This window comes from Mesoplodon densirostris, chromosome 9 (assembly GCF_025265405.1).
Source record: "Mesoplodon densirostris isolate mMesDen1 chromosome 9, mMesDen1 primary haplotype, whole genome shotgun sequence".
Taxonomy (NCBI): domain Eukaryota; kingdom Metazoa; phylum Chordata; class Mammalia; order Artiodactyla; family Ziphiidae; genus Mesoplodon; species Mesoplodon densirostris.
This window is the reverse complement of record NC_082669.1, coordinates 37,680,797-37,695,735: the sequence shown is the minus strand read 5'-3', so window position 1 is coordinate 37,695,735 and position 14,939 is coordinate 37,680,797. Positions and strand designations below refer to the sequence as shown.

The window sequence follows — 14,939 nt, the reverse complement described above, 5'->3', positions numbered from 1 at the left end:
TCCTAAATGTCTGATTGAAAACTGAAGATTTATCTCAGAATTAAAATCTGTAACTAAATATTAGGGCAATGTAGAAGTGAAACCAATAAGGGATATCTAGAAATAACCAATTAAAAAAGTATCTTAGATAACAGTTCTGATCTCAGGAACCATCCTTCCAGTCACTGGTTTCGATCCCCCATCACTGTAAGTATTGTCTCTCTTCTAGTAGGTAACATGTTAATCTCCCTCCTCCCGGTTTATTTCCACCTGCTCACTGTGTTAAGGATGACTAAACTCTGAGGTCTGAGAGAAGGTGATGTTGCTTTACAGATTAGGGTAGCCCTGCCAGGCCATTCCAGAAATAGAAGATCTGATAATGACTAGTTTCAGGGGCAAGAGCTAATTAAATCCGCTGGCAGAGCTGCAAGTGAATCATCAGATGCAACAAAAATTGCTTCCCTTCCCTCTCCATCCTCCATCTTCCTGCTTAAATAAAACAAACAGTGAAATTTAAATCACAGAAGCTCTTTCCCCCTACAAGGAAATGAGTAGCTTTAAAAGGAACAACTTTAATCTGCCATGTGACAAGGAAGGTAAACCACTGAATGATCAGTTTCTGCAGGTAACGGGGCATCAAGGGAAGCAAGAAGCCCTTAAATTTTAATATTAAAACCAGGCAAATTTAAGATGAAAACCGATTAGGCTATGGTTCACTTGTCTTCCCCACACTCTACATTATGAAGTCAAAGCCACTGAGTTTGCACAAAGGTAACCAGCACCCAGCAACTCCTGCTTCAAAGCAGGGGAAGGCAAGACCAGATGTCACTCCACAGGGGAGTGGGTAGCAACCACCAGTAGACACAGTTCGTTTGTTTCTGCGTGAGAAATGAGTCAGCCAGCTCAAGGCAGGCATGGTGCCTGTGATGAACATGGATAGCCTCTTAAGCCTGTTGGAACAAACACGTAGGCAAGATATACACAGCACAAGGTATAGTCACACTTTCTGAAAAAGACTGCTTAACTCCTTGAACCACACAAAATAATAATTTTTCTTACTAAATTTAAAAAGCAAAATGATCCACAGTCATCTCTGTAGCTGGCCCAGGGGCCATTTCCCTACCCTTTCCTATAGAATGACACAAGAGAGATTTGTACACACAGCCTCTTCTCCCTAATACATCCACAGTTCTTCAGGAAATATGGCAGCAGCTGTCCCAGAGGTGTGCCTGGTAGCAATTTACAGAACTAAGGGTGAGGACAGAGTTCATTACCAAGTTTCTTTGGGTCAAAATCTTCACTACAGCATAACAGGATGGTTACTAAAGCAAACAGGATGGTTACTAAAGCAAAACAATGAATATATAATCACTGGAGCTTCAAAATTGAGAAAGTACCTTAGATATATTTTAAGGGCATTAAATATAATTCACATAGAGTTATTTCACTCATTTGACAAATATGAGACCCACCTACATATAAGGCAACATGCCCACCACTGGGGCTACAGTGGTAAATAAAAACAAATAGCTCCTGCTTTCTACTCCTAAAAAGTTAGCGCCAAGGTTTGATGGAGAATCTTCTAATTCCTTAAAATCTGCAAATTAAAACTATCAAACAAAAGCCTAAAGAAACAACCATTCTAACTACATGGCTTAAACACAGGATAACTATGGACCATAGCTGAATGATTCTTCACTGAAGTAAAGCAAGACTGAAAAACTATCTCTGTATTGGACCCAGAAAATTACTTCCAAAAGCACCGAAGGCAGTTATCACTGAAGGTCAGAGTGGAGATGGGGGAGCAGAGAACCTAGAAGCTGCCCTTTCGTTTATCAGGGCCTCCCTCATCAGGAGTGGATTAAGTATCATTTGTTTTCCATTCATATGTGAAAATCTGAAGTTCCCTTTGAGATTAAGGTTTAGCCCCAGGTTTATATGAAATGAACACGGGAATTCCCTGGTGGCGCGGTGGATAAGAATCCGCCTGCATCGGGGACACGGGTTCGAACCCTGGTCCAGGAAGATCCCACATGCCGCGGAGCAACTAAGCCCATGCACCACAACTACTGAGCCTGCGCTCTAGAGCTCTCGAGCCACAACTACTGAAGCCCGCGCTCCACACCAAGACAAGCCACCACAATGAGAAGCCCGCGCACCGCAACGAAGAGTAGCTCCCGCTCGCCGCAACTAGAGAAAGCCCACGTGCAACCCACTGCAACCATAAATAAACAAATACATTTATTTTATTTATTATTAAAAATAAAAAGGATATCAAATCACAAAGATTTTCCGGATTCCCAAGTACCATACAAGAAGGGATCATTACCATGTTCAGAAGGACACAAAGTACCAAGACAACCCACTCTGTTATTAAGATCCAAAGGGGAAAGCATGAAGGCCCCCCCAACACTCAGGAATACTCACTTAGACTGGGTCTGTTTCGTAATGTTCCGAATGGTAGCACCTTCTTTTCCTATAATGGCTCCAACGAATTGGGTGGGAACCAGCAGACGTAGAGGCAAGTCGCACGGTTTCTGCTTGGACATGGATCCTGGAGACCCCTGCCGCGATGAGCCCCTCTGCCCAAACCCACGGCGACCTCGGGGCTGCTGCGAGGGGTTCTGCTGGGCAGCCATTTCGTCAGGGATGTAGGCCACTTTCAGTGTGAAGTTCTCCAGCTGGAATCCATTCAGTTTGTCTAACGCTCTGAAAGTTGACAAGGAGCAGGGGGTGGGAAGAGGAACCGAGCTATAAAACAAACCTTTCAGCAAAGCAATACCCACCTAATCCACTCAGGATTACTGGCTCTAAAACTTCTGAATAAAGCCACTGAAGAAGTAGCAAACCCAGAACACACATAACACTCCCCACCCCGCCACAACCTGCACTTTTCCTTTGAAGGACACATAGGAAAGACCAACAAGTTTCCAAAGGGAACATATCTGCCATCTACCAATAAAGTAAAAAAAAACACTTTGCCGAACCCTGACTAGGGAATTCCCTGGTGGTCCAGTGGTTAGGACTCGGTGCTCTCACTGCTGAGAGCCTGAGTTCAGTCCCTGGTTGGGGAACTAAGATACCACAAGCCGCATGGTGCAGCCAAAAAAAACTCAAAACAAAACAAAGAAACAAACAAACAAAAAAGAAAAACAAAAAAACCCCCCACTCTTGACTAAGCTATTACTCATAAGGTCAGTAACAGCCTATGAGCACCGGCACAGCAAGAGAGGAGTGGGCAGTCCTCATCCTGGCCAGTTTTTCCAAATCAGAATGGAAAGGATGTAACGAATATACACCTCCCTTACTTCAACCTCTTAAATACAAATATTTAAAATATTTTAAGAATCAAAGGACATGGACACTTCCCTGGTGGTCCAGTGATTAAGACTCCACGCTCCCGGGCTTCCCCGGTGGCGCAGTGGTTGAGAATCTGCCTGCAAATGCAGGGGACACGGGCTCGAGCCCTGGTCTGGGAGGATCCCACATGCCACGGAGCCATTAGGCCCATGAGCCACAACTACTGAGGCTGCGCATCTGGAGCCTGTGCTCGGCAACAAGAGAGGCCGTGATAGTGAGAGACCCGTGCACCGCGATGAAGAGTGGCCCCCACTTGCCACAACTAGAGAAAGCCCTCGCACAGAAACGAAGACCCAGCACAGCAAAAATAAATAAATTAATTAATAAACTCCTACCCCCAACATCTTAAAAAAAGAAAAAAAAAAAGGCTCCACGCTCCCAATGCACGGAGCCCGGGTTTGATTCCTGGTCAGGGAACTAGATCCCACATGCTGCAACTAAGACGCAGTGCAGCCAAATAATAAATAAATATTTTTTTTAAAAAAAAGAAAAAAAGAATCAAAGGACAAAAATCTCTAAGCTACTCAACAGAGATGGGTAGGATTTAATACTCAGTTAATCAATCACTATAAATTCTCAATACCTATTATGAGCCAGTCCCCAAGGGAGTAAGCAGTCTTGCCCTTGTGGAGTTTATGATTTCATCTGGGGCAGAGAGAGAGGGGTGGTAGTGGGCCAGAAAAAGCAAATGAAGCTGTTTTCTACCTCACCCATCTAACCGTCCATCCATCCATGCGTCCATTCATCTATTTTGAGAGTTTACTTTTGTTTTGTTTTGTTTTTCATTTTTGAAGCTTATTATGGAAAAGTACCCAATCCTAAGCATACATCTCAATGAATTTTCACAAGGTGAACATGCATATCCAGATGCAGAACTAAGACACACCAGTGTCCCAGGAGCCCCACCAACCAGTACCTCCTTCCAGTAACTGCCCCTCCCCTAGGCTTCTCACACCATAGATTAATTTTGCCTGTTTAAATTTCTATATAAATATATATGAGTAGACATGTAATCTCTCATGTCTGGCATCTTTTACTTACCTTGTTTACAACAGTCATCCAAACTGTTGTGTTCTAGCTTACCTACCTATTCTAAAAGTGAAAAACTCAGTAAAAAGTGGACAGACGATATCACCAAGGTTTCAAAAGCACACACAGACATAATCCTAATAATACACACTCCCAGTGCACAACAAAATTTAAAAAAAAAAAGGCGTCACACTTTCTCTAGGTTTACTCAGATTCTTTGCTCAGATGGTGCTCCAGTGGGCCCCGAGTTCAATCCAGGCAGGGACAGAAACACAGGCATGAAATGCTCTCTGTCTAGTTGCTCAGAATGATCATTTCTGGTTCACATACTGCTTTCCTTATCTGGAGATCTTTCCATTTTTGACTTGGATGGAGAGGGTGGCGGGAGGAGATAGTCCCAGCACCAAAAAGGGTACCAAAACCATGCAGCTGCACGGCAGACCCAAGCAACCAGACGAGGTATACCAATGTTCTTAGGACCCAGAATCCTGCCCTTTCTCACTCCAATCCCCTGTTCCATCACTGTCCTACAGTGCCTTGCACATGAATGAACTCTTATTAGAAAAGATCCCAATCATACAGGAAAACAAAGTATCAAGATATTTCTGTCACCATCACCAACCCTCCAAGACCCTTCCCAGAGTAACTGTTAACTGTGATAACTTCTGCAAACGGACCAGTTCTTTCCATATGTTCACACAGGTGTGTATGTGTTCAGTACCCTCTTTAAAAGCGTAACTGAGATCATGATATACATAGTCTTGTGACTTGCTTTTTTTCCAAATACAATACATCTTGGGATATTTCCACGTGATTTTTGTATCAGAGGGCATTCTTTTCTAATGTATATATAACTGAATCACTTTGCTATACAGCAGAAGTTAACACAACATTGTAAATCAACTATACTTCAATTTTTAAAAAGTAGCTAAAGATGGCATTCTTTTCATAAGCTTCACAGGTGATTGCAGGCACACAGCAAAACTTGTTTTACCAATGCCCTGATACAAGAACCTTAAGTTAACACATGTTCCCTTGCTTCTTCCCTCTCCTCTTTTTTCTTAAGGAATATGTGGATTAAGGGCCCTAAAATATTTTGGCTATTTCTAAAGGAAGACAACAGCTGAGAGATTTTATTAATATCAATGATGTATATTTATTACAGGAAGTTGGAATTACAGAAGTTTCAACCAATTAGATATTCGTTCAAAGTAACCTTTTTTTTTTTTTTTTTGCCTACGCTAGGCCGCTTGTGGCATCTTAGTCCCCCAGCCAGGGATCGAACCAGTGCCCTCAGCAGTGAAAGCACAGAGTCCTAACCACTGGACCACCAAGGAATTCCCCATTCAAAGCAACTTTAAACCTTTAAAAGCCCAAAGAAACAGATCATTGAAGGTTCTTTCAGAGACATAAAGAAAGCCAAGCCCAATGTAGGAATCAACTATACCTACAGGCATAAAAGGCAATACAGTCCATAGTAACTTCCTTTCCCACTATAAAATTGAGTACTGCCAGCTTCAGAAGAGGGTAAGTAAAGTTTGATTCTGGAATTAAGTCAGTAATGTTACCCAAAAAAGTAATTAGCTTCTTTCTTGAGTGAGAGAGGCAGGCAGACAGACGTCCTTCTCCATGGGAATAAACAGAGATAAACATGTAAGTCACCAGATCCTTTTATGTATTCTGGGGCTATCCAGATAAGGTCATGTGTGTCCCAAGAAACAACTCTCTCAAATTGGCATAAACTGTAATTCCAAACTTCACTGTGCTGCTTTAAAAAGATTTCTTGGAGGGGAAAAGAAAAGATTCTCTCACTTGGGAGGTCAGATAGCACAGGGCTCCAGGACCCAGTGCGCAGTCTGGGTCCCAAAGGCTCTAAGCTCAGGCTGCTCCTGTCAGCAGACAGCACGTACTGGGTATATCCCACTGCTAACTGCCAAGGAAGCAGGGTTCCCAACCCCTCAGCCCACAGTGCTCCAAACTTGGACACAGCTGGCTGAAGGTACAGGAGTAACTTAACTGCAAGCAATGACTTTCTCATGACTGAAGATTCCAAGTTTCTGAATTTTAAGTCAACCACTATAACCTTTCTATGCACAAAGCTTAATATTCAGCTATACCATTTGGTGGTCTGCTGAGTTCAGGGGAAACCTTAATAGTATTTTCACCAATCCTACTGTACATGCAAGACGTATGATCAACAATTGTCATCATAATTACTCAAAACATATGCGTTCAGCTCAACAGAACTCAAGGATGTTTATCCCACATGTGTATTACTCAGGATGCTGTTTCTCATCATTACTTGACTCTGCTCTGATGCAATTTTAAGAGTCATTCAGAAGATGGTGAGTAGTTTTGCTAGCTGGTAGCTCTTAATTACATTGCTAAGTTTATTGGGATAGATCACAGTGTAGGACTGAAAGGGCCTTGAGAGAAAGAATAAGTAGTTTATCTCAAGGATGAGAGAGTAAGAAGAAATGAGACCCAGAGAAGTTAAATTTATCCAATGGTACACACATACAGAGCTGAGCAGTGAAAAAGAGACCCAAATTCTAGCCCAGCTTGAAGACTAAGTAGCCATGGAACCCTGAAAAAGTCATTTTGTTGTTTGGCATTAGCCTAGATTTATGGTCCTTTTCAACTCTAAATTCCATGTCTAAAATCTCTTTTTCTTATTCCTAGACCTCACTGCTGGGTATCTCATAGATCCTAACAAAATGAGGCTTAGCCATTATTGAAAAGTCATACCATTCCATTTTCTCCTTGTACCAAGAATAAGAGGCTGAGACATACAATTCAGCAATAATTACCAAAAGCCTGATAATACCACTGCAGGGATGCATCTTAAGGAAACAATTATGGACAAAGCCCATATATTTACCTACAAAAGACTTCATTACTAAACTAGTTCTAAAGGCAAAAAAAACTGCAAACAACCTAGATACCCAGTAGAGGACTTAGCTACATAGACTGTGGTAGGGATGAAATACCAGATAGAGATTACTAATAGTATAAATATAGCTAATGCAAAGACAACCTGCACAACTCTACAGAATGATCTTTAGCATTTTAAAAGTTGTAATGCATAGACAAAGTCTAACAAACTTGATGGCAAATTTCACAGTGGTTATCTCTGAATGGCAAAACGGGCAACAAATTTCTTTGTCTCACTACCTGCTCTATTGTTTCTTTTTCCAGAATAAATCTTCTATTTACATAATTTTCAAAGCTTAAGGGTAAATATCCTCCCTTTAGCCATCAGCCAAGTTGTTTCAAACACTTCTGTGTGTACCCAATACAAATCTTCAAGCTGATATGAAAAGATATGCAATAATAGCTTCAATATATAAACTATATCCCTATTCCCCAACAACAAAAAAAAATACACACCAGAAATAAGAACCCCCTGGACAACAAGGTCCTACTGTATAGCACAGGGAACTATATTCAATGTCCTGGGATAAACTATAATGGAAAAGAATATAAAAAAGAATATATATATATATATATATATATATATAAAACTGAGTCACTTTGCTGTACAGCAGAAATTAACACAGCATTGTTATATCAACTACACGTCAATTTTAAAAAATAAAAAATAAAATAAAATGCCAAATTTATCTTTAGAAAAAGCTCCTCAGATAATAAACAGCCCCAACTACAAAAAAAGAAAAAAGAACCCTAAAAAAAGAGAACTAAATACCTACAAATTCTGAAGGGTTATTTGTCACCCATTACAAATCTTCCAGTGAATACTGTCTTTGTTATCTGAGCATCCCTGGAAGATGGAAGGAATAGGTATTCCAGAGACCCAAGTCTCTCTTGCTTCCAGGAACAAGAAACACTAAATACATACTCCTGTTTTTTTGTTTTTTAATAAAGTTCTTTGATCTTTTTTTTAATTCATATTTTTTATTTATTTTTAAAAATTTATTTATTTATGTTTGGCTGCGTTGGGTCTTCATTGCTGTACACGGGCTTTCTCTAGTTGTAGAGAGCAGGGGCTAATCTTCATTGTGGTCTCTCTCATGGCGGAGCACGGGCTCTAGGCACGCGGGCTTCAGTAGTTGTGGCTCGCGGGCTCTAGAGCGCAGGCTCAGTAGTTGTGGCACACGGGCTTAGTTGCTCTGCAGCATGGGGGATCGTCCCAGACCAGGGCTTGAACCCGTGTCCCCTGTATTGGCAGGTGGATTCTTAACCACTGCACCACCAGGGAAGCCCCATACTCCTGGTTTTAATAATTTATTTTTTAAGTTTTCATTATTTTTACTCATGTATTACTTTAGTAAATTAGTAATTTGAGGCTTGAGGTTAAAGCAAATGCATGCATTTCCTAGTAATATTGGCACTGTTAACTTTTGATTTTTTCTTAGCCACAAGGTGGCAGGAATTTCCATGTTAAATTCTTAGAGACATAGCCTTATTGAAGAATCCTCTTAAAAGTGTCATTCATAGCGCTTAAAAAGAGGCTTTTGAACTAGGTCCCTAACTCCTGAGAGTCAGTGGCCAGTCATCTGAAATAAAGTATCCTGTACAATATAACGGGGTGTTATCAACAGCAGTGAAAAATGTTGGGAACGTGTGTAATAGTTGCTAACTTAGGAACTCTTACCACCTTCCCATTTTACACATAGGGTTGAATTAAGACAGTTTAACTTGACCAGAGCCACAGCTAGAGAAGTGGCAACAGGAAGTCCATTCCATGGAAGTGGACTCTGGAATGTATCCTCTTAATGTCCACACTCTACTCACTCCTGCACAAGCACATCCCAGTTACAGAGATGGCCACGTAACAGATGCTACAGAAAAAAAGAAGTCAGCTGAGAATGTCACCTCAGCCCTTAACACCTGAAGAAGTGAGCTCTGGATAGCTGCAATGGAAAAGGCAAGAAGAAACCATGCCAGGTTAGTTCAGGCCACAGTCTTGCTGGAGCTCAGAGAACAAGCTCTCAGGGTTCAGCAGAGCAAGGCCTGGAAGGACCAGCCATCCCCAGCTCAAGCCAAATCTAGCTGTTCTTCAGGTGCCCAGAAGCAGTGGGTTGAACAAGAATTATTATTTACAGTAAATTATTATTTACTGTAAATTATCAAATTTATATTTGATAAGACCACTGTCTATAAATATGAGCATATATGCATGAATATATTAGTTTCCTGTCAGCCCTCATCTTGTAGCTGAAAAACTGAAGCTCAGAGAGGTCAAGATTACAGTCAGAGCTGCCTGACTTCAGGGTCCGTGCTTTCTCCACTACATCGAATGCTTCTCAAATAAAATTAGTTCTCCTCAAAGAATGAGAATGCACTTCACATCTTTTTAAAAAACGTACTAGAAAACTAATAGTTTTCATAACATTGTAATCAAAATTGATCTGTCCATTCTTTAAGTCTATTAACTTTCTCTGAATACTCACTTATTTTCTAATAATTCTCTTTGATCTTTGGAATTCTTGAGAGGGAGAAAACCCAGTATTCCTAGAAGGAAACTCAACTTGGACAGGAACTAAATCAGGTAATCCCTCTCCAAATACTTTTCCAGCACTGGAAGGCACATCCTTGAGGACAGAGACTTTGCCTTTATTCACTGGCAACTTTTGGTCAATAATTGGTACTCAATAAATGTTAATGGGTTGACTACTAGAATGAAGGACATGATGATTTTTCATTCACTGAAATGCCCAGTTTATTTGTTTAGATTATAGAACTGCCTAAACTACAAACTCCTAACAGTCTTTTCATCCCTCCTTATGATCAACAGGATCCTGACAATCTCTAACAATCACTGCGAAGTGCTTTTAGAATTAAAATGTCTCCACATGCAGCTTGCTGTCATGCTGAGAGTACCTTCAGCAGTCTTTCTGCCTTGGCTAGCAGTCTACCCTTCCCATGCCTGTACTCTTAATGCTTCGGAATTTTTACAGGGGGTTGTGGGTGCTAAATGTCAGCCAGTCCCCACGAAGGCTCACTCCAAACATCTGCAAAGCTATGTGGGTATGTCTCCAACATGCGCTCTCCCGTACAGCTGTGTAACTGCTAAATCAGACACTTCCCCTCTACCCAGCTAGCCTCACATAAACTGTCAAATAACACACCTGGGACAGGCCTCTGACAATCTCCAAATATCCTTGGGTTTATCATGCTGTCCCTTATCTCCCATCTAACAGAGAGTTGGCTCTACCAAGTAATATTTATTACAGTCTTTGTAAAGACTAACACATGTAAATGAATGGAGCCCCTGTGTTCTCACTGCTCACTTTTACCCCCAATCTACTTCGGGTAAAAAATGTGAACTTGGGCCTCCCTGGTGGCGCAAGTGGTTAAGAGTCCGCCTGCCGATGCAGGGGATACGGGTTCGTGCCCCAGTCTGGGAGGATCCCATATGCCGCGGAGCGGCTGGGCCCGTGAGCCATGGCCGCTGGGCCTGCGCATCCGGAGCCTGTGCTCCGCAACGGGAGAGGCCACAACAGTGAGAGGCCCACATACCGCAAAAAGAAAAAAAAAAAAAAAAGTGAACTTTTCTTGTTATTCCTCTTATATCATGATTGAAGAATAAAGTTTGTAAGAAATCAGTTTGTTTTACAACATATACTACAACTTCTATAATGTCCTCACATAAACTGTTAACATTTTTAAAATAAATGAACGATATAAACAGAAGGAAAAAAATGAGTATTTTAAGATATATTAAGAGCCTCCACAGACATGGAGATCAGACTTGTGGTTGCCAAGGGGGGTCGGGGGGAGGGAGAGGGATGAACTGGGAATTTGGGGTTGGTAGATGTAAGCTATTACATTTAGAATGGATAAACAACAAGGTCCTACTGTATAGCACAGGGAACTATATCCAATCTCCTGGGATAAACCATAATGGAAAAGATTATTAAAAAAAGAATGTAGATATATGTAAAACTGAGTCACTCTGCTGTACAGCAGAGGTGGTACAACATTGTAAATCAACTATACTTCAATTTTTAAAAATTTAAAAAAATATATTAAGAGTCTCATATTAAAATATTAAAAGTGAATCTCGAGTCTTGCTCCTGAGAAAGAAAAGTGAAATTAACATAAATAGATACTACTTCTCACCCACTTGATAGGTAAAGTTTGATAAAGCCCTGTGTTAGGGAGAATTAAGGAGAAATGGACTCTCTCACAGTGCTGACGGGAATTTAAACGAGTTCAAGCTTTAGGAAGGATAACTCATCAATATCCAACAACATTTTTAAAATGCACATCCATCTTGACTCAGCAAATCTACTTCTAGGAATTTAACCTATGGCTATACTCGCACACTTGCAAAATGACTGCAAAAGGGATTCAATACATCACTGTTCATAACTGCAAGAGAACTAATAAAAATCCAATTTGGGAATAAGTCATTCCATATCCATACAATCAAATTCTATGCAACTGTAAGAGATATATTTACATGTATCAAACACTCAAATGTTATGGTATCATCTGGGTAAAAAGGAGGAAGAATACACACACGTACTGTTCTTCCATATGGTTATCTACAAGGAAGGGAACAAGGTAGGTGGGGAACAACGCTGGGAGGAAGATTTGCACTTCATACATCTTTAGACCTTTAAAATTCTGAACCATGTGAATATTACCAATTTAAGAAATAAAGTTCCATTTGTGTTATGCAAATTTCCATCTCTTTCCCACCCCCATCTTTCTTTTCATAGTCCCTCCATGCGTGGGTACTGCCTTTGGTAACCTGGCTCTATTCCCACTCTTGCTGCTGGTTTCGCCTTTCCCCTTTAGGGCTCAGGGTCAGCCAGCATGGTCCTTCTTTTCCCACACAGCACAGTCTGTTCCTGCCTGCACTTTAGCTGGCGGTGGTCAAAATTCCCATGGTCTGCTGACACTCAGCACTGCTGGGCACCTTGCATGCCATCCCTCCATGTCTGTGTTCTGAGCATATCAGTCAAAAGCAGTATTTGTGGGATCCTCATTTCCTCTCTCTAGTGGCCAATCAGTTCATTAGATTATTCCCAAGCCTACAGAATTATCTTTTCCTAGGGAAGATTTTTTTGATCTGTGAAACTTTGCCTATTGCGTCGGAATATATTTTTTTCCACCAAATTACATTAACCCCACTTCTGCACACTCCTAAATGACAATAGTAATCAGAAAAATCAGCGAACAAGAAAACTTAACATTTAACACTGTTGTTAGTTTAACCCATGATAAACTTACCAGCTTTGGGCAAAACAGCAACAATGTATGTTATCATAACCAATAATAAGGAAAAAAGTCTTTAATGTAATTTAGCAATGATACCCAGGCCCAGAGCTTTTTGCAAACAGGATGCAATTCAGCTTCATACTGTATCACTATATTCTTGGCATTAAAGATATACTGAAAATGTAATAAAAACTTTAACCAATGTAGGTTCTTATTAGACATTCAAACTTAAAAAGAATTGCAAGGTCAAACTTTGCAAAATAAAGTTTATGTCTGCTACCCACCAGCCCAAAATATAAGTACTATATTTAACCTAATCATACACAGAGATTAAAAGTTTCAAACTGCTTACTGTCTAGCTTGCTCCTTACTGGAATAGGTTACATTAACGACTGCAGTTTCCGAGTCAGTGTTCACTAGAGGAAGAAAAAAAATGAAGAGGAAAAAAAAGGTTAGTTTTCTTTCTTCTTTCTTCCTTTTACAAATTTGAAAGCAATTGAGAAGACATGTACCTTGCTCACAGCTTTCCACCACTCCATACTGGACTAGTAAACTATCCAGCACCTATCAGGAGGGGGAGAGAAAATTACAAATTTTCAATTTCCCACGTTATTAACAAGGGCAGGAATAGGTTTTAAAATCACAAAGTAATTGTGATGGAAATGAGTCCCCCGCCCAAAAAAAAAAATAACTGGGGTTTGGGCCTACAGAAGTGAGGGAAGGGCCCCATAGGGAGCATACGGTGGGTTTTTCTCTTCTGCCTCTCCCGAGGCCCCTGACTTCGAGCTGATTTAACCAAGAAGTACAGGGGCTCAGCAAAATATTCAAAGCTACAGCTGCTGGTCCCTGAGGCTGGAGGACAAAGAAGCATGTAATTCCCATACACACACCACCAACACATCATCACACTTCCTCCTTGTATAGCAAGTCACAAGACAAGGGCCCACGTTAAGTTTTATCTTTAAGATATTCCTTTTCAAAGAACTTCCTTTTACAGCTGGAACAGATGCATCAGAACAGACTACTCTCAAGGCAGGCTAGCAAAATGAAGAAAGATATTCTGCCTGGAGTCTTGAACTAAAGACTAATCTAAGTGGTTTATCAATTCTTGGGACAGTAGAAAGTATAAAAAGAAGTGAGTCTGTGCTGTCAGTCTTCTAAGCCTACACTGAGTTGGAAAAAGTACAGTTGGAAACTGTCTATCGTTCCCGTAGCTGCATTATTGCACATGCATGTTATTCTAATGAAAGCATGTTAAAACAGCAACTGAATTTTATTATAGTATAAACTGCAGGTGTACATCTCATCCGTATAAACCAAATTCAACTATCATTCGCTTCCAAGAACTGTAGCAGGTTTTTCTTGAAAAGTAAAACAAGATAAACTTCTATTAATTTATAGTGAACCATTTACTCATCAATTTAATTGCAAAATTTGAAGGACAGTCCCTTGAGAATGTTTTCTGGCCCCCAGGACACAGTAAACCATTAAGAAACTCACTAAATAAGTTTTTATGGTAATTTCCTACTAAACTTTAAGCAAATTCTTCTAAAGCAATGCTTATCCTATGTGGTAACTTTCAGGCTTTTATTTTGTCTGCTGAGTCCAGACTGAAATCTATAGCAAGGTTTGTCTGGAGATGAACTTTTTATTTTTATTTTTTTCCATTTAAAATAAGGTTAACACCTATTTGTGAATGGAATGGTTAGTATTTTCATAGGTAAGTTCTGACACAGGGAATTTCCTGTGGGTGAGGTCTAGAAGCACACTGATCTTTGTCTCAAATTACAGCTACTGCTTAAATCATAAAGCTTAATTTTTTACTTTTAATTCAGAACACTTAACTGACTACATAAAATTTCATTTGTCTGTCTCAACCATTAGAATGCATGCTCAGCATGAACAGGAAGTTTTTGTTCACTGTACTAGCCCCAGCACCTAAAATATACAGGCAGAAAAAGACATTCAAATAGTTCACAAATGAAGTGAAACATTCTCAGGAGGAAATACTAGTATAGCTTATTAGGAACAGTACTCTTTATAACAGTGCTCACCTGTTTTAGAGGTAAGTCTGCCGTGCATGTAATGTTATTAAGAGACCTAATTTATAAAGGCCAAAAAATAGGAAACCTTTCACAATGCCATGCAATAGATAGTATATAACATGTAGTGCCTTTAAAAAAATTTAAACAGCAATCTACTTATATTTTTAAAACTAAAAAAAAAAAAATCTTAATACCAATAAATGTTTTCTGTGTAAATTAAAAAATTCTAACAATGTATTCATTCCAATTTAAATAATTAAAGCAGCAGAAAAGGTACATCTACCATTTAAAATTTAGCTTTTAAATGAAAGCCACTCCAATAGTAGAGCTTTA

The 14,939-nt window shown here is 40.0% G+C and overlaps 1 protein-coding gene across 1 annotated transcript in view; it reads right to left on the bottom strand.

Moving 5' to 3' along the window:
* The window catches only part of IGF2BP3 (insulin like growth factor 2 mRNA binding protein 3), a 150,638-nt gene that overhangs the window by 25,464 nt on the left and 110,235 nt on the right, over positions 1-14,939 (bottom strand). The window contains exons 4-6 of the mRNA XM_060107644.1: positions 13,074-13,125; positions 12,914-12,977; positions 2,407-2,688 (exon numbers count right to left, since the gene is read on the bottom strand). Coding sequence (XP_059963627.1) covers positions 2,407-2,688; positions 12,914-12,977; positions 13,074-13,125 — 398 coding nt within the window. The remainder of the gene's footprint in view (positions 1-2,406; positions 2,689-12,913; positions 12,978-13,073; positions 13,126-14,939) is intronic.